The sequence below is a fragment of the Gigantopelta aegis genome, chromosome 6 (genome assembly GCF_016097555.1).
Source record: "Gigantopelta aegis isolate Gae_Host chromosome 6, Gae_host_genome, whole genome shotgun sequence".
Taxonomy (NCBI): domain Eukaryota; kingdom Metazoa; phylum Mollusca; class Gastropoda; order Neomphalida; family Peltospiridae; genus Gigantopelta; species Gigantopelta aegis.
In genome coordinates, this window is record NC_054704.1 from 83,556,426 (window position 1) to 83,577,013 (window position 20,588).

General features: G+C 35.8%; 1 protein-coding gene across 2 annotated transcripts in view; it reads right to left on the bottom strand.

Moving 5' to 3' along the window:
• Nucleotides 1–4,559: 4,559 nt before the first annotated feature.
• LOC121375132 (leucine--tRNA ligase, cytoplasmic-like) overlaps nucleotides 4,560–20,588 on the bottom strand; it is a 73,112-nt gene continuing 57,083 nt past the window's right edge. For both annotated transcript variants that reach the window (XM_041502387.1, XM_041502386.1), the window contains exons 23-31: nucleotides 20,131–20,221; nucleotides 18,360–18,500; nucleotides 17,337–17,477; nucleotides 16,639–16,737; nucleotides 12,900–13,007; nucleotides 11,652–11,756; nucleotides 11,111–11,206; nucleotides 9,489–9,624; nucleotides 4,560–5,995 (exon numbers count right to left, since the gene is read on the bottom strand). In XM_041502387.1, coding sequence (XP_041358321.1) covers nucleotides 5,790–5,995; nucleotides 9,489–9,624; nucleotides 11,111–11,206; nucleotides 11,652–11,756; nucleotides 12,900–13,007; nucleotides 16,639–16,737; nucleotides 17,337–17,477; nucleotides 18,360–18,500; nucleotides 20,131–20,221 — 1,123 coding nt within the window. In that variant the 3' untranslated portion in view covers nucleotides 4,560–5,789. The remainder of the gene's footprint in view (nucleotides 5,996–9,488; nucleotides 9,625–11,110; nucleotides 11,207–11,651; nucleotides 11,757–12,899; nucleotides 13,008–16,638; nucleotides 16,738–17,336; nucleotides 17,478–18,359; nucleotides 18,501–20,130; nucleotides 20,222–20,588) is intronic.

Below are 20,588 nucleotides of genomic sequence, written 5' to 3' on the forward strand. Positions count from 1 at the left end.
CCCAATGGGCCCACTGATGGGAATCGATCCTAGTTCGATCATGCATCAGGCGAGTGCTAGGGGTGTTTTGAAAATATGCTGAGGATTTTTTTCACAGGCCTTAATAGTTTACATTTGTATTATACTAAAGGCATATTTATTAGTTTCATTCATTTTAACTTGATTTCATGCATTATCCAATTATGGTCCAAGCACGCTGCCCTGTACACATGACTCGTTTATCTGGGCTGCCTCTAAAGGACAGCAAGTTAATCATTAGTTGTTAGGGAAAAATCGGTGTAGTGGGCCTTACACTCCCTATTGGGCTGTTAAAACCCTGTACGAGAGCCGTTATTGGGGTGCAAACTCTGCACTGACCAGCCTTTAGACAGATGACAGGTCCGTAGCCAATGAGAGGTCGGTCAACCCTAACCCATACTGAGAATGAAATGGCAACCACAGAAGGTAGCAGGTAGAGTATACAACATATTTTTTTCTAAAGTCGCAATTCTGTTTACAGGAACACATAGGTTGGTTTCTTTGACTTGTAATTCACATTAATTTTAGAACACTTTTGAAGTGTTAAAGGAAACATGACACGAGACCATATTATAGCTCATTTTAAAAGAAAAATGATATAAAAATAATATACAAATAACTTTATAACAATAAAATACGTGTAGTTAACTTAAAATGAAGAAATTACGCTAACCAGTATCAAAGTACGATTTATGCATATTTCTTCGTGAGCGTTCGGAAAAAAAGGGAAGTGACGTCAGAGCCGCTGTACTCTTCCATTGTTGTTAACTGTTTATATATGGAGTAAGGGGCTTACGATCTTTTCAGTCCAACAGTGCCGTACTGCGCGGCCTTCGGGTGTAAAAATAAACAGTTTAAACGATCGGGATTGTCTTTTTATGGTTTTCCAAAGGATTGTATCCGAAGAAAGACGCGTGTATTTTATCGCAAAAGAAAAGATTGGACACCAACACCGCATAGTACTTTGGTGTCCGCCTAATTACAGCCCAGAGCCCGAACGTTACCCGGAGACAAAAACAGTACTCGGTTGCGAATGCCGAGGTGTACATTGTACATATTTGGCACAAAGATACACCTCAGCATGATGTATTTATATATGTTAAAACAAAAATGTAGAATTTTTTATTTATTAATTTTTTTGAAAAAAAGAAGATTTTTCATGTTAGGGCTGTAGGCCTACATAACAAAATCTGTATTCACCGTCCGAAGAAGGAAACGTCAATAAGTAATTAAATATGGCATATACAAACATGGGATTTGGCATGAGGATACATCTCAGTACGATGTATTTAAATATGTTTTTAAAAAACGTGTAGAAAACAATAATAATTTTAAATAATGTTTTTAATCTTCGGGCGGAATACGTTACAAAAATGTTCCTCATCGCCCGAAGCCCCAAAGCAACACGAAGTTCAATACAAAAAAACCCAATACTGTCGGTGTCGAAATAACTATTGTTTCATCCACGGGCTGACTTGAGAATCGGAGTGTTGTTTTAGTTAATTGGTCCTTTCTTTCCGTGGCCTGCACATGTGATTCCTGATTGGCAGGTGTATATTGCAGGGTATCGACCAGGTAAGTGATTACCACGGTCTAGACATGCGTACAAAATACGTGCCTGGTTTTTTAAGATTACAGGGTATTGTGGCGTAACCTGTCGCGACTATAGTACAATGTTAATGGACATTATCAGCCGCCCTGCTTCATTACTGTAAATAATGCTGTAAAACCCTCGATTAAGTAGACTTTCCCATCTAAAATTACAAAACTGACCAATTACGTAGTACCAAAGAAAAGAAAATTATCACTTGGGTATCGTGAGTGGTCGTTTTTACTCTAACGCACCCTACCAATAGGCCTAATAATATGCTACTTTTTTTTATGAGAGAAAAATACTAAAACCCCATTTCGTTCTATTGATGCAAATAGAAATATATTTAGTTTAAAAGTTGATTATACTCTCAAGTCATTTATGTTGTTTTACAAGCCAGGTTAATGAAAGTGAAGCGCCTTGTCATAAATTAGAGCGTTTGTTTACACTGTGCATACAGATTTCATTATGTACAGCCCGAACATAAAAAATGCGATATTTTCTAAAAAACCCAACCCAAAAATGTTTGTCCTACATTTATATTTTTTACATATTTAAATACATCATATCGAGGTGTATCTTTATGCTAAATATGAACAGTATACACCTCGGCATTAGCATCCGAGTTTTGGTTTTGTCTCCGGGTTACTTTCGGGCTCCGGGCTGTAAATTGGTCGACCGGTCTGGTCTGGCACCATCAGTTTCTCCACCCTCCGACTCGCTATCCGTTTTTTCTTCAGTATCACTGTTGTAAGTAAATGTGTGTCTTTCTTCATTTACTAACAGCTCATATTGATACGGCAAAACGTTTTGCGAACGAACACTCATTGTTTTGGTAAGCTGTGCAAGTCTTAGATTCTTTATGAGTGGTACGGACTAATGCTTTTAAGTGTAAGGCTTCAGATCAAGCGACGCGTCTCTGATGTCAGGGACCTCGTGATTGCCCTGCTCATTAAAGATCGGCAATTTCCGCTAAGAGCTCGTATCTGGGGTTCTTTTATGGAGATATTTTAAGTAATTAATTTGTTATAAAAAAAATTTTTTAGGTGATTCAATTTATAATTAATTGTACATGGTTGGTGCCAAATATGGTTTACGTGACATGTTTCCTTTAAATAGTTATTAAAGTTATTCTGATAATGTTTAATTGAGTTACCAGTTGAATACAGAAACATAAAATTAAAATGTTAATATTCCCTAACTAACTTATTTTGTTATTTTGCATTACATACAGAGTTGAATAATTGAAATCAAAACTTTTGCAATTTGTGATGGGTCTTTCACTATAATTTCACTATAATTGGACTATAGTCAAAGAAAGAAATGTTTTATTTAACGACACACTCAACACATTTTATTTATACAACCCATGTTGCTTCTGGAGTGATTTTCACCACTATTTTAGTTTCACCGTCCGGTATGTCATTTACTGAATGGATTGGAAAAACATTTATTACCTCACCTTCATACTTTAAACCCATTAGTTATTTACACTGAAATAAAACTCTTGAAGGGACAGACCCTAGGTTTCAACCCTGAAAATTAACACTAAGTTTAGTTAATCTACAAATGTGTAATACATTTGGATAAATTGAAAAATGAATCTGTAACTTTGAAATTGTGAAATATCCTCTAAAAATAGACAAAAACTTGACTCCATAACTGTTACTTCTCAGATGCACGTGCATTTTTAAAAATATGAGAAATGTATTTTGTGATATTAAAAACACCATGATGACCACATCAAATGTACAGAAAAGGATAATCTAAACAATAAAATCTATATAATGTCTGATTTCAGTGATCATAAATGGCTCTAATAGTAAAAAATATGCCTTAGTGTTTAAACCCTGCGTAAATGGAGTCTCCCATACCCTGCCTGTAATTTTAAAGTTTACAGAAATGTTTGCCATGCTTTTTTTTTTGTTTTGTTCAGACCTCATAAAATCTAAAAGAAATAACAGACAATCCTTAAAATTAAATTAAAAACACACTCGATGTTCCCTGACATCAATTTTACTTAATTTACAAACAAACTTGCTTTACTATGGCTGGAAAATTAATTATAGGGGAATGTCCGAATAACTCTCCATTCCTGAAATATAATGAAGACGAGGCCCGCTTGAGAGTTACGAGGATATTCCCCTACTTAAAACACACTTCTAAATAATAACTTTATGCCAATATATGTTAGTATGGAGTTTAACCCTAGAGAATTGGTGGGTTAATTAAGTAGGGTTTCATCTCTCCATTACTGAAAAATAATGGGAGCATTGAGACAATACCGTGATGTCATAGATGTATTTTAATTATAGTGAATTGGTTATATAGTTAACATGTCGGCAATATAAATGTTATAGAAGCACCACTCGGGAGTAAATAGGTTTTTAAGTATACTCCAAAAGTTTATTTTGTTTGACGACACCACTAGAGCACATTAACATATTAATCATCGGCTACTGGATGTCAAACATATGGTAATTTTGACATATAGTCTTAGAAAGGAAACCTGCTACATTTTTTCCATTAGAAGCAAGGGATCTTTTATATCCACCATTCCCACAGACAGGATAACACATACCACAGCCTTTGATACACCAGTCAGTGTACTGGCTGGAATGAGAAATAGCCCAATGGGCCCACTAACAGGTATTGATCCTAGGCCGACCGTGCATCAAGCAAGTGCTTTACCATTCCCACAGACAGGATAACACATACCACAGCCTTTGATACACCAGTCATAGTGCACTGGGTGGAATGAGAAATAGCCCAATGGGCCCACTGACAGGTATTGATCCTAGACCGACCGTGCATCAAGCAAGTGCTTTACCATTGGACTACGTCTCGTCCCCTGTATCTTCAACGTGCTTGTTTTAACTCTCACTTTTGGCTGGGGTAAACGAGCACAGAGAGAACATGTTCGTTACTATGACAACCTTAATGTCTAGAGTTTTCTAAATATGCTTTTATTCCATTTTGTTTATAGTGCAACAACACCTGTAGATTGTATTGTGATGTACAATGATGGAATTTCAAATACAGTGGAACCTCGATAATCTGGACTTCACTAATCGTGAAAGCCTGCCTTAAGGCAAACACAGACACCAAACAAACATTTTATTGTTTAAGTGTTTTCTCTAATCATGATATTTATCATCCAGAATCTCCGAGAAAAAAAATAAAAATAAATAAAGTGACTTTGCTATTTGAGTGGAGGTAATTTCTTGTAACAAGATAGCTAATTAGATAAAATGGGATAATCAGATCATATATGAGTCTCATGTGTTGGAATGATGCATACCCAGACCACCAACATATAATGGCAGTTTAACAAATTAAAAACACACAATTTTAGATTAAATGAAAAAACCCCATAATTTTCCAGCTAATTGGACAGCCATAGTAATTTAAGGCAAGGCATTTCATTTCAAGGAACGTGAGTTGTAAAAATTTAACCAAACATAATTCAATTCGGATTAACAGAACGAAATGAGGTTTTAATATTTTTCACTCTGTAAAAATTTAAAGAAAACCCCCCGCATACTAGTACATTTGAGGAAAAACAACCACCCACAATTACCAAGTATATGTCAAATGAGGTATTAGTGATCATTTACATTCCTTTTCATATACAAGTTCTTTCTGAATGTTTCTAGAAGTCGAATCCAGATTTTACATCTCAATAATTTCATGTAACAACAAAATACATATTAGGCAGTAAAATAAACTTTTAACGAAGTACTGCAAACATTAGGGTGACCAGAAACCCTGAATATAGAGACAATGAAGTCCTAGGCAAGTACGTTTTTAATTTTAAACTTTATACAAGTTGGATTATTTTGTTGATCTGCTCTATCAAACTTTCATTTGCTAATACTTTGAGGAAATACATAAATGCTAGGTTTGTGGCTAGTTTTGTCATTGAAGGGAAATAACTTTTCAGGTAGGATTTGGAAGTTCGTCCGTCCGTCCAGATACTTATAAGAAAAACCAAACCGTATGGAATACCAGTATGTGTATCTACTTTATATATCATTTTACATACACCCCAGTCATTGAGTTTACATACATCCCAGTCATTGAGTTTACATACACCCCAGTCATTGAGTTTACAGATTCAAATTTGGTTATACAAAAATAAATATCAGTGTGCATGGAATTCAGTGTAATTCAGAAGAAACTATTCCACAATATACACCATCTGTTGTCCTATGGTGCAGGTTTTCCCATTCTCCTGGACTGTAACGATGTTTTTGTCAGAGTTTATATGAAACACAGCTCCATCGGAAACTTGCACTTTGCCCTGTTTAAGATCATTAATGTTTGGAATTTTCCTAGAACCGGCTTCACTGTCCTCATACCTCAGGATGGACACTGATGTGGAATCTGAAAAAGGAAGAAAAACTTGATTGTTTGTCATATGAATACTTAACCTGCCACCCCTCTGAAGTCAATCAAATGGCTAAAATTGTCCTCTGTCAAGGAGGCTGGCTGTGTGTGTGTGTGTGTGTGTGTGTGTGTGTGTTTGTGTTAATACTAAGTCAATCAAATAGCTATAATCATCTTCTGTCAACGAGGCTAGGTGTGTGTGTTGTGTTAATACTAATGGCCCCTGGCTTGCCCTGATCAAAAATACCTGTAGCAGGGCTCACCCTGGATCAAAAATACCTGTAGCCAAAATATTAGCCAAATGGAATTTTTATTCGCCATATTGAAAATGATTTAGCCAAATTTGTTTTACGCAGTACTGTATAGAGTATTTATATATGAATATGAAAATGTATCTTTTTCAGCTAATTGTGTACAAACTGGAATAAATAGGAATAACAAAACCTTAATGGGGGTAGGGGCAGTTAATATATTACTTCGAGTTTTTACAAACATACAGAAATATGGGGGTGGGTGGATGTTTATGGATGGTGTTTTTTCTTTCTTCCTTTTTTCCCAAATAGAAATTTGAGAGCTTTTTTTTTTTTATATATAGAACTCGTTATTTCTTTAAATAGCAATCTTTATGTTAGTTTGAATAACTTTTTTTTTTTTTTTAAGTGACCCATCAATTCCCCACCCCAAACGATTTCATAATTTGTGCCATGTTGTTGCTGTTGATTTCAGCGTCGTGTTAAATGCTTGTTGTGATTTCTGCTTACAAAATATCTCAGCTGAAAATGCCGACTTCACCACAGTATACTCCATTTATTAAAAAAAACCCACCCAAAAACCCAACAACAAATCCTTTAATAAAATTAAAATTTACGGTCTTTTTAAAATCCAGCTAACTTATTAAATGTCACCTCACAGTCTTACAAATTTATATCTAAAATGATCTAACAAATATGATTAGGGCCTATTGTAAACTAATTTTATTCAGTGTACATTTAACTGCAATTTGTATAATGTCCGGCGATCGCGATCTGCATGCGTGCTCTCGACCATGGGTACGAAACTAACAAAGACAAAGGAATAAACAAAAACTGCAGTTAGGTGTCAGCGGGTGTCAGCTGACTCTGAAGTGTGAAGTTTATTCGCACCGAGAGCTGTCCTTAGTTCAGCCAACGAACGTTCTTCCTAATGTTCGCGAACTATTTGATTGGTGTTCGTCGTGTCCATTTGGTTTAACGTGAAGCGCACAAACCAGTCTAACGAACGTTTTGTTTTCGCTCGGTCTGGCTGAACTCAGACCTTGAGATGGCTTGCATGTCTTTTGGCCCTGAACTGGCAGGTGTATTCAAATTGACACGCATTGTCGGTCTGTTTTTATTACTTTGGTTCAAAGATTTTACAAATTAAAAATAACAAGTTACATATCTTCCAGACATTGCTGTCATAAAAATGTTGAATGCATGCCGTTAAAATTAATAACCGTGATTATTAAAATAAGCAAACATAAGGCCTACGCTGTAGGCCTATTCTGCATGACACCGTTTCTCGTTACCGGTTGCGAGATCGCTATTACGCTAATTGAATATTTGGTAGTATTATTATGTTTGAGGTGTCGGATAGATTATGTATCCGTTTGTTCACATCAGAAGACAGAAAATGGCTTAGCCAAAATTTTAGCCACTTGCAAATTTTATTAGCCATTTTTTTGTAAAAATTAGCCAATGGCTAATTTGGCTACCGACAGCGCGAGCCCTGCTGTAGCCAAAAAATTGGACAAATGGGATTTTTATTAGCCATAATGAAAATGTTTTAGCCAAAATTGTTTTATGCAATACTGTATAGAGTATTTACATATGAATATGAAAATGCACCTTTTGTATCTAATTGTGTACAAACTGGAATAAATCTGAATAACACTATTCCCTGATCAAAATCAAAGACAGCAATCTCTTACTGCAATGGGGGTAGGGGCAGTTAATATATTACTTTGACTTTTTAGTTTAGGGTGGGGGGGGGGGGGAGAGACATGCAGAGATGGAAGCCAGTGCCCCCTGCAAACACCCATCCCAACCTCTAAGGCCTATGACATTAATACAAATTTGAGAGCTAATATTCTTTTTCTCTTTTTTTAAATAGAGCTCATTATTTCTTTAAAATAGCAATCTTTGTTGGTTTGAACTGCTTTTAAAAAAATTTTTTTTAAGTCACCCATTAATTCCCCACCCCAACAATTTCGTAATTTGCGACACGTTGTACACTCCCGCGTGGTGTTAAATGCTTGTTGTCAAATTCAGCTGGTAAAATACATAGCCTAAGAATGACGACTTCATGCTACTGCAACTATTCCATTTACATCAAAATGTTTTTGATTAAAAAGATAATGAATTGGAATTTACAGTCTTTTTGGAATTTACAGTCTTTTTAAAATCTAGCTAACTTCTGAAATGTCACCTCACAGTCATTTTAATGTCATGATTATTGTAAACTAATTGTATTCAGTGTACGTTTAATAGCAGAAATACTGCATGTTCATTTCCCGCAATCGCGATATGCATAAGTGCAAAATTAACAAAGACAATGGAAATAAACAAACGAAACAGCAATTATGCAAACTATTTTTTTTTTTTTTTTTTTTTTTACAAATTTCCATCAAGATTTACTTGTGTGTAATCGTACTGTTTAATGTCTGCAACGATGTCTCTTGACTGACTGTCTTGGCTGACTGTCAAGCGTGACCTATATGCACACTGAAAGCAGCCAACGAACATTTTCCTAATGTTCGCGAACTATGTGTTTGGTTCCCGACGTGGACATTGAGTTTAACGTTAAGCGCATAAACCAGTCTAGCAGAAATTTTTCTTTTGCTCGGTCTGGCTGAACTCAGCCCTAGCCTACTTGTCTTCGGCCCTAAACTCGCATGTGTATTGAAAGTGACACGCATCGTCGGTCCGTTTTTATGACTTTGGTTCAAAGACTTTACAAAGTTACAATAACAAACTACAGATCTTTCAGACTTTGCTTTCATACATGTTGCCGTTAAAATTAATAACCGTGATTATTAAAATAAGCAAACATTATTATGCTGTATTCTGGATGACACCGCTTCTTATTACCAGTCACGAGATCCCTATTAATTACGCTAATTGAATATTTGGTATTATTATTATATTTCAGGTGTCGGATAAATTATGCAACTGTCAATCAAAGATTAAATTTAGATTGGTTTTTTTTATGTGAAGCTATTTCCTAAACTGGTTAAAGCTGCTACCACACGGCACATGATTGTGTAGTGCCTTAAATTTGTATGTTACAGGGAATATGAACTATACAAAGGTGACAAATCACAAATTGGTGTTTTGTAACTCGTCCAGTCACTGTCAGATATAAAGTAAATGCACTTTGACCCTATACATCAAAGAATGTTCATTAGAAAGTTGTAAAATCCAACACAGGCAAATAAATATCTTTATATATAGCTGCACATAAATGGACGCACCTTTTATTTTCGACCTCTCTGTCTTCATAAGACGAGTGACGATCTTCTGCCTCGTATCATTTTCAAACACGGCCAGGCTGACTTCAAACAGCCCACTGTAGGGTTGGGGGTTCATGAAGCTCACGGCAACCGAAGGCTACAAATTAAAACAATACTATCTAAACAAATACATGTCTTTAACAGCTGTACAGGAACAAGGAAGGAAGGAAGAAAATGGTTCATTTAACAACGCACTCAACACATTGTATTTATGGTTATATAGACAGGATAGCACATACCACGACCATTGATGTACCAGTGGTATGCACTGGCTGGAGTGAGAAATAACCCAATGGGCCCACTGATCGGGATCGCAGGAACAAGGCTACAAATTAAAACAATACTATCGAAACAAACATTACAACAGTACTGCTAAAGTAATACATATGTCTCCTACCAGGCCCAACAAATGTTCTCATCTCCTAAATTCAAGGGCCATAACTCTATGTCAAATGGGTAAATTGCCATGAAAGTTAAATTTGATCTGTAACAGTACATGATAAAGTTATACACAAAATTTCAGCTCAGTATCTCAAGGTATTGTGAAAAAACCATCCAGAAAACGACAGGCAGCAAGGAATCTTTTATTTGCGCTTCCCACAGGCAGGATAGCACAAACCATGGCCTTTGTTGAACCAGTTATGGATCACTGGTCGGTGCAAGTGGTTTACACCTACCCATTGAGCCTTGCGGAGCACTCACTCAGGGTTTGGAGTCGGTATCTGGATTAAAAATCCCATGCCTCGACTGGGATCCGAACCCAGTACCTACCAGCCTGTAGACCGATGGCCTGCCACGACGCCACCGAGGCCGGTGTACAAGAACAAGGCTAAAATTAAAACAAGCATTATGAGAGTACTGCTAAAACAATGAATGTCCCTACCGGGCCCAACAAATTTTCATCTCTCTTAAGTTCAAAGGACATAACTGGGTAAATGGCCATGAAAAGTTAAACTTTATCTGTAACAGTACATGATAAAGCTAAACACAAAATTTCTGCTTAATATCTTAAGACGTTGTGAAAAAAAGTCAGCAAAATGTATTTTCTTTATCTGCTAAGTTCAAGAGCCATAACTGTGATGAAAATGGGTAAATCAAACAGTGAATGTCAAAGCTGATCTGTAACTACATGATAAAGCTAAATAAATAAATTTCAGCTCAACATCATGAGGTACTGTGAAAAAAATGACCAAAAAAAGTATATGTGAGACATGAATTATTTCAACTCGACTAACCTCTGTTCTAAAAATTATGAATGATTTGAACTCAGTTAACCTCTGTTCTAAGTGTTGAAAGATTTTAACTCAACTAACCTGTTTTAAAAGTGATGAAGTTTGGACTAAACCTGTTCTAAATGCAACAAATGGTTTGAACTGAATTAACCTCTGTTCTACATGTGACAAATGGTTTGAACTGAATTAACCTCTGTTCTACAAGTGACAAATAGTTTGAACTGAATTAACCTCTGTTCTACAAGTGACAAATGGTTTGAACTCCACTAACCTCTGTTCTAAACATGACACATAGGTTGAATTCAACTAACCTCTGTTCTAAATGTGACAAATAGTTTGAACTCAACTAACCTCTGTTCTAAACGTGATGAATGGTTTTCCTGGACAGCAGTCTTGTTGAACTTTCTCATCTGCATTATCTGAAAACTTCACATCAATTCCTTCCATCTGAAATTAATCATATGAAAAAATTACCTTCAACTAGATTTAACAACAAATTGAATATTTTTATCAGATGACAAATAAAAACAACAATCCAAAAACATCATTTTAAGCCAGGCCTGAATACAGTTTTAACAAGCATTCAAACAACTTTTGAATCTCCTAAATTGAAGAGCGATAACTGTGAACACTGAGTGAATCACCATGGAAGTGAAACTTGATCTTTAAAGTACATTATGAAACTATATACAAAATCTAAGCTCACTATCTTCAGACATTGCAAAAAAAAACAATCCGGAAAACACATTTTCATATGTCCAAAGTTCGTGAGCCACAACTCTCTGAAAAATGAGTAAATCGCCATGAAAGTCCAACTTGACTTGCAACAGTACACGATAAAGCTATACACAAAATTTCAGCTCAATATTTCATTGTAATCCGTGGTACAAACCTCTAGTGTGTTGGTCAAGTATTTGAGATTTCCTTCAAGCACTTTACACTCGTCAAACTCCATTGTCAAATCCAGCGCTTTGACACCATGCTTCTGAAAGTTTTCCTGCAAAGAGTACACAATTCACAATCATACATGCTTAAGTACACAAATACTGTAACTGATTATATAAATCACTCAACAGTAGACACTACATAAACAAACTCCATTGTCAACTCCAGGGCTTTGACACCATGCTTCTGAAAGTTTTCCTGCAAAGAGTACACAATTCACAATCATACGTGCTTATAGTACACAAATACTGTAACTGATTTTATAAATCGCTCAACAGTAGACACTACACAAACATAAAAAAGAAAGAAGTGTTTTATTTAACGACACACTCAACACATTTTATTTACGGTTATATGGCGTCAGACATATGGTTAAGGACCACACAGATGTTTTTAGAGGAAACCCGCTGTCGCCACATAGGCTACTCTTTTACGACAGGCAGCAAGGGATCTTTTATTTGCGCTTCCCACAGGCAGGATAGCACAAACCATGGCCTTTGTTGAACCAGTTATGGATCACTGGTCGGTGCAAGTGGTTTACACCTACCCAATGAGCCTTGTGGAGCACTCACTCAGGGTTTGGAGTCGGTATCTGGATTAAAAATCACATGCCTCGACTGGGATCCGAACCCAGTACCTACCAGCCTGTAGACCCATGGCCTAACCAGTACGCCACCGAGGCCGGTCTACACAAACATAACAAACATTTGCAACTGTAAGGGTTAATCCTTTTTATTAAAAAAAAAAGAAAAAAGAGAGAGAGAGAGAGAGAGAGAGAGAGAGAGAGAGAGAGAGAGAGAGAGAGAGAGAGAGAGAGAGAGAGAGAGAGAGAGAGAGAGAGAGAGAGAGAGAGAGAGAGAGAGAGAGAGAGAGAGAGAGAGAGAGAGAGAGAGAGAGAGAGAGAGAGAGAGAGAGAGAGAGAGAGAGAGAAACAGAGAGCGAGAGAGTGAGAAAGAGAGAGACAGACAGAGAGAGACAGATACTACCACAGTGTGAGTTTCAGTCAGGGTTAGACTTTCCACAACTCACAGAATTTCTAATTTAATGAATTGGTGTAAGTAAAATTATCAAAGTTTCTACATAGTCATGTTAAAAAGTTCAAGACAATGTGACCAGGATGGTTTTAAAAAGTATGAATCTGTATTTTTACAGCATGCAATGCAATATTTAATCATAACAATTAACAAATTCAAACCTTTGCCACTTGTACGAAGGGCATGAGTTTCTTTGCATACTTTTTCAGATCTGGGTTGGAATTCAGTTTGGCAGCAATCACCTTATTTTCAGGAAAACCTTTGTTAGCCTGTAAAAAAAGAAGTGAAAAATAAAAAAGCAGATTATAAAACAAGTAGTTATGACAACATGTGGATAACCATTAAGAGGGGGTGGTGTTATTTTGCAAATGTTACTTTTTAAATCAAATATCCACCACACCCCTAAGAATATGGAAGTAATATGGTACAAAGCTGCCATCTGTTGACTGGTGCTACCCCCACATGTACATACTCCTCGAATGGTGTAGCCATTGAAATGTGTTTGAAAATCATTATTATGGTGTTATTGTTGTTGCCATGAGTTGTACCACATATTGTGGTGTTAATACATATAAAATACAAATTTAACAATAATAGGAATCTTAATTTGTTAAAGGAAACAAAGCAGCAAGGGATCTCATCGTGCCTCAGGACATGTTAGATTCTTTACTAAATTATTCAAAACAATGGAAAATGGAAGTTAATATTGAAAAAACTAAAATAATGGTTTTTAGAAACGGGGGAAAACTCAGAATAACAGAGAAGTGGTTTTACGAGGGTAAAATTATAGAAATTGTTTGTAAATTTTGTTATCTAGGATTTATTTTTTACTATAACAACAAATTCACAACTGCTGAAACCTTTATATCTGAATAATGCAACACTTTTATTATTGTTTGACAGTTATATTACCAGTATTATTAGTTATGCGTCAGAGGTGTGGGGCTTTCACAAAGGAAACTTTGTCGAAAGAGTCCACCTCGATTTCTGCAAAAGACTACTTGGAGTCAAACGGTTAACCAATAATTCTATGATTTATGCAGAACTCGGTCGAGTCCCACTACGAAATATTAGATTATTTAATATGATAAAATATTGGTGTAAAATCCTGAACACAGACAACTGCATTCTGAAGAACTGCTATCGTCACTTATACGACTGTGTCGAACTTCATAATCGAACATAACTGGGCTTATCAGGTTAAAAGTGTGCTTAACACGCTTGTATTTGGAGACATATGGATTAAACAACAACTAGAAACCACTTTCTTGCCAGTTATTAAGCAAAGATTGTTAGATCAAGCGAAGCAAGTTATTAGAGGCCAGATATGTGCGTCTCCAAAAGGTATCTATTATAAATATTTTATTGAAATGTTCTGTTTACAGGATTACTTATGTAAATATATACCTACCCATTTTAGAAAATGTATTAGTAAATTCCGCCTATCAGCTCACAATCTCGCCATCGAAACTGGCAGATATCAAAATGTAGATAATTCAAAAAGAGTGTGTTTCATTTGTACCGACGATACTGAAGATGAATATCATTTTGTACTAATTTGTCCACTATATAATCGGTTAAGAACATTGTATATAAAAAAATATTTTTGGAAAAATCCATCTGTATTTAAATACATTCAACTATTTAACTCCCATAATATTAAGCAGCTTTGCAACCTAGGCAAATATTTATTCCATGCAACAAAACTGAGAAATAATTTTATTTAATATCAATTCTATGCATTCTCATGTTAGAATTCTTAGTGATACAGTCATCTCCACTTATTTGCACATTGGTTTATAGCATAATTCAGTTAATCGACTATTTTCACCCAACACGGAACCATTTGCCCTTATAACACTACAAAACATCCGGTTAATTGCACAGACTACAGGCTATATATCGGTTATTAGCACATAAAAATAACGATTTTTTAATTTTTTTGTGCTAAATTGATGTCACAAATTACTGAGAAAGTCTATCAAACTTTGGCAAAAAAACTCAAATAAATCACTGATTAATCTGTTTTGTTTGAGCTCACCGTGTGGTAAGCCAACTGTAATTGCTGGTTACAGAGTTGACGTGTGGCATGCAAATGAGATGGTGTGCACGTTACTACTGGTGAATCACAATACCCGACTACAAGATTTAAGAATGACATAATTAAGTTGAATAAACCTAACACCTAATGTTTTGTTTGCAATATATTGCTGTTAATCAGAGGCCATCTCAATAACAGGTAACTCTCCGATTATTATTTTTAGAAGTACCGCCTGTGCGCTTGTACGCATACGCACTCAACTATTGAGGCCCCATTCGATTGACGTGTTCAGGGCAATCATTGTTCTGTATCAATTATTACGTTATGTTGAGAAGCCTTGTTAATAATTAAAAGATTACAGATCAATCGTCCTAGGCGGTGATGTTTTTAATAAATGTGACCGAGAAAGGGTTGTTGTTCACTTATTCATTAGATGCAGTGTACGCTATGTCTGTTAAACACAAAAGAAACGATTTATCACTTGCTGATAAATATGAAGCTGTTAAACTTTTAGATAAAAAATGCTATGTATTAAGTTTTTAACAGAATAAATGTCTATACTGATTTTATTTATTATTTGTTTTACTTAGTATTAATTGTACATATGTAATATGACGGGTTGGAATTTTACTAGGGCGAGCAAAGGGGTGGGTGGGGGGCGAAACATGCTTCCCGGAAAATGTAGCGGAAAAAAAAATGACTGGTGGGGGAGGTCGTCAAAAAACAAACATAACAAAGACTGTTATTTATAGATCGTCCCTAAGTTTCTGCTATATTGTTAGACACCAATCAGTCGGACCGCACCATGAAGGTCAGTCAATTGTGTTAGAACGGTCATGCATGCAATGCAGACTGCTGGAACTGATAACGACTCAGTAGCCGAGCTTAACTTTAATTGCTTAACAATAGCAAAGGGGATCACAAATAATACCAAAGCTTGCCATATCTTTTGGGATGGAAAGAACACCATACCAGCAAATTCATACAAGTTCACGTAATTCTATGGTATGGCGCATTCGGTCAATCAACAGCTCGGTAATTCCGGAAACTGACGTCATTTTGTAAACACGTGTACCGATGAAACGTGAACCGTTTGATGGTTCTGTTGTTTCAAGTTTATCTCATTAACTACATGGCTAATACACTTTGTTTACACTAGTGGATGGTCAGTATTTTTTTTTAATGCACAAAGTTTGTGTTTTAAGAAAACGACGCCCAGTGACAGACGTTGTTTTTTTGTTTTTTTAAAATGATTTCTGGTCTGGCAGATTAAAACAAAAATGTCATACTAATTATATATATTGATAGATATATATTTTTTTACATTTATATATATCCAACTGCATGTGACGTGTTAACTATAATAGTTCCGGTATGAAGTACCGCATTGTGCTAGACTGTCTCCCATGCCACTTTGTAGTTGGATGACTGTTACAAAGTGAAAGTCGGTACTCTATCGGTTAATCGACTAACCTGGTTAATTGCATAAAATCGAGCAGCACCGAGGGTATGCAAATAAGCGGGTTTGACTGTATATCTATTTATGTATATACTTATTTCTATGTGATTCTACAACGTATACTGCATGTATACTATCACAGTTCACCTGTGTACTGTAATGTTATATTGTTATAATTATGTACTTATGAGCTGAACTGCTTAAGGTCAATAAACAAATACAAAAATACAACCGACCTACATCCTGCCCCTTTGTCCTACAATCAGCACAGAATATAACACATCCTGAGTAATATATCTCAATTAAACCAAACATACACTGAGCAATCAAATAAACGGAACATACAGTGAGCAATACATAAAAACAAACACATGGTGAGCTTGCAATCAAAGTACTCTACCTCAAACAATTCTTTCAGTGTTACTAAGATTGTGTTCTGCCATGGCGGGTATCTCTTGGCCACCCAGATTGTTGCATGTGTTGGCATCTGAACCACTTTCTGAAACAACACACACAAATCAAGGCTTAGTTGGTGAACAAAACATCTGGCATCTTTCTCTAAAAGTACTGTTTAAAAACAAACAAACATCACAACACAATACTAATACGTTTTATTAACTTTGTCTAGACACTATAAATAGCATTTACAATTTTAAAAACATTATTAAGTGCAATGAAATCTTTATTAGAGGATGAACAAATCTATTTAAGCTAGGTAGTGAAACTGGACTAATATTTATAGGATATTAAACAAGCTTCCATTTCTTATCATGTTTATGTCCCGAGTAAAATAATTTTCAGTTGTCACAAGCTTTAGTGAGTGACAATGAAAATTATTTGACGAGGGACATAAACATATACGAAATAGTAGCAAGTTTAATATCCTATTTATTACTAATAATTGATCTTAATTTATATTACTTAACTCATTTGGTTGACATTCCTGTGAGGTTGTAGTGCAGCAATCGATGACATCATCTAGTGACGTCGAAGTATTACGTCCCACTTGGCATTCTAGTGGGACGTATCACTTTGATATGTACCAACATACTTTTAACCATATAGATAATAATTAAGCCGACACTCGTAAGACTTTACCTTTGTCTTGCTGGGAGCAAGGGCTGCCTTGAGGCGGAGACGGAATTCGTGAGCGGCGTCCATCAAATACTCGGACGACCGGACCAACACACGGTCAATCGGACCGGCATTCGGCCACGCGGCATGCATGATACTGCCAGTCTGAAACAACAGTCAATACATCACCAACATTCACTATAATTAAACATTTACCAGCCAATACACTAAAACAGACTAACAGCAATGATACACTAAAACAGATTATCAGTAAATATACACTAAAATAGATTACCAACTATACACTAAAACAAATTACCAGCAACTATACACAGTAACTATCAGCATTTCTCCATGTTATACCAATAAAGCCTATGTACCTTTCCTGTGTTACACCATTAAAGCCTATGTACCTTTCCCTTGTTACATCATTAAAGCCTATGTACCTTTCCCTTGTTACACCAATAAAGCCTATGTACCTTTCCTGTGTTACACCAATAAAGCATATGTACCTTTCCTGTGTTACACCAATAAAGCCTATGTACCTTTCCCTTGTTACATCATTAAAGCCTATGTACCTTTCCTGTGTTACACCAATAAAGCATATGCACCTATCCCATGTTACACCAATAAAGCCTATGCGCCTTACCCGTGTTACACCAATAAAGCCTATGCACCTATCCTGTGTTACACCAATAAAGCCTATGTACTTTTTCCATGTTACACCAATAAAGGTTATGAACCTTCGCCGTGTTATATCAATAAAGCCTGTGTACCTTTCTCATGTTATACCAACAAACATAGTTTCTGCCATTTGAGAACGAAGTGTAAAATTATGTATCCTAAAATCTTGGAAATTAATGAATACATTTTTTGTTTTTGTTAAAGATTATAGTTAGAGAACTGTCGTTTAAAAATTTGTCAAAGTACATGAAATGTAGTGTTAAATTTCACAAGATTTCAAACCTACATCCACCTAGCAGGGACACTTATGGTCTGTTTTGTTTTTATTATTTTCTGGCAGAAAGCCAGACGAAGCCTACGTACCTTTCCCAAGAGTTTCCAGATGTGTTCAGTGATGTGTGGACAGATGGGGGCCAGCATGAGGATCTGAGTTTCGATGAAGCGCGACACCAAGTCCCGGTGCATTCCCTCCACCTCCACCTCCCGGTACTTGTCTCGAACCGCCTGTCACACAAACGAGATAAATATTTAATACAACATCACGTAGAGTGCAGCAATCAATGACTAGTTAAACACTTACTATTACCAGCTACAGTGCAGCCCACTAGGTACGCCTTTTTTTCTTCTTCATAAAATGGAATTTACAAGTTATTTATTTCACAGCTGATTGCTGTTTAAATTGCACACACAAATATTTGGATTTTGTTATTTTCAAAATGCTTTTACTTTTCTTGTTACATGTACGTCAAACCAAGCTGAAATTATTGACAAAAACATGTTTGTAGCAGGATGGGACATACTACAGGTGTCTGGTAACTAACCCAATACAAAAAAGATATTGGTCGTTTGATGGTACTTGTTTTATTTTATTACTTTTCAATACTGACGTTTGTTTTCACAACCATGTGACATTCACTGTCACTTGACCTATGTTTATCTCTGATGTACTTGTATGGTTTGAGACACCATGATCTAAGAATGTACCTCACTAAACAACAACACAAAAACTGATCACGTGACTAAACAATCTTGTACATGAGTAGTTTTTGCACTTAAAGTGACCCACTAATCAAATAGCCATGGACAGAAATGTGCTGATGAGTTGCTAAACAAGTTCAATTAACAAGTTACAACATCAGTGTTATTTTGCTATTTTTGTGGCACAAAAGAAGAAGAAAAAAGAGCCATGAAAATTAAGTTATACACATTATCCCATTTTTTAATAGCAGAATAGCAACGAATGCAGTTTCAAGTGGAATACATGTGTCATGAAGTAAAATACATAAACCACTTGGATGTCTATACACAATGTTCTTTTACAACACAATACTTCCAAAACACGGAACGTGAAATGCAGAATAGATGTTTGATCACTCTAGGCTCTTTTAATGTATCTGCTTATATGCACATGGTATGCAGTATGTGGAATAGGTTATCACTTCAGCTAGCGATGCATACCAGACATAATAAATACCGCTGAGGTATGGAGCCTGTATAATGTAAAACCACTGCCAAGTGTCCAGAGCTCAATATGATGTCCATATAGCCATGCTCTTATATGCCATGTGGAAAAATAATAGTGTGAGGAACTGATAGCAAAATTAGTAGTAATTATCAGGAAACAGGTTTTATATTTATGATGCCAGTGATGAAAATCATAGAGGTGATAGGATGGCATAGCAATAATGAAATCAGCTCAATTCAGTTACATCGATCAGGGGCCTAATTCACTAAACCTTGCAACTTTGCGATCTCGCAGTGCAATGCTAAAAGACTTGCAAAGAGGGTGTTTTGTTGTCAAGCAGAGCCTAAGAACACTTTGTGAATTAGGCCCCAGAAACAGACATAACTGACTCCATGTCTCTCGCACTGCTATGGTTTTCTCTTTGTAGAAAAGTTTTTTTTATCAACTATAAATACTACATTCTGCTTTTTGCAAACTATGCTCAGGTAACAGCGGCTTTAGAGAAAGTACCAATGTAAAGTATTTGACATTCCCTGACGACATTATTTTTATATTCATCAAGAAAGAAATAAACTTGCATTGCCAAGCCGAACCAATGTAATTGATACAGCAGAAATTTTGTTATTGCTCAATAAACACATTAACATTTTCAAAAGAGACAAAACGCACCTGAAATTCAAAGAAACCTGTTCTCAGTGCATCTTTGAACATCATGTTTTCATAACTTGCTTTGGTCTCACAAATAGCCTTATTTATTTCACTGTAAAATAAAAATCACATTTCCAGTTAAAGAAACATTAAAACTGATATCTCATATACATCCATTGGGCAATATCTGTAGAGCACAAATTTTCATTTCGCTTAATGACTGTATCCCGAAACGTCACTAGTAAACATAATAACAGCTAAAAATTGCCATAATTAATTACATCTGAATTGGGTGCATAAATTAGAGCTTTGCAAACATAATAATAAATATGTTTAATACTACCACTCAAAAAAGTATTGAAATAACCAATAGCATAATATTGAAAACAACTAATGACAATTTTTCCTGTTAAAGTGGAGTGTAAGATTTTGAAATTGATGATTTGCTGTGAAAGCCGATTTCACCTATCTGATTTACG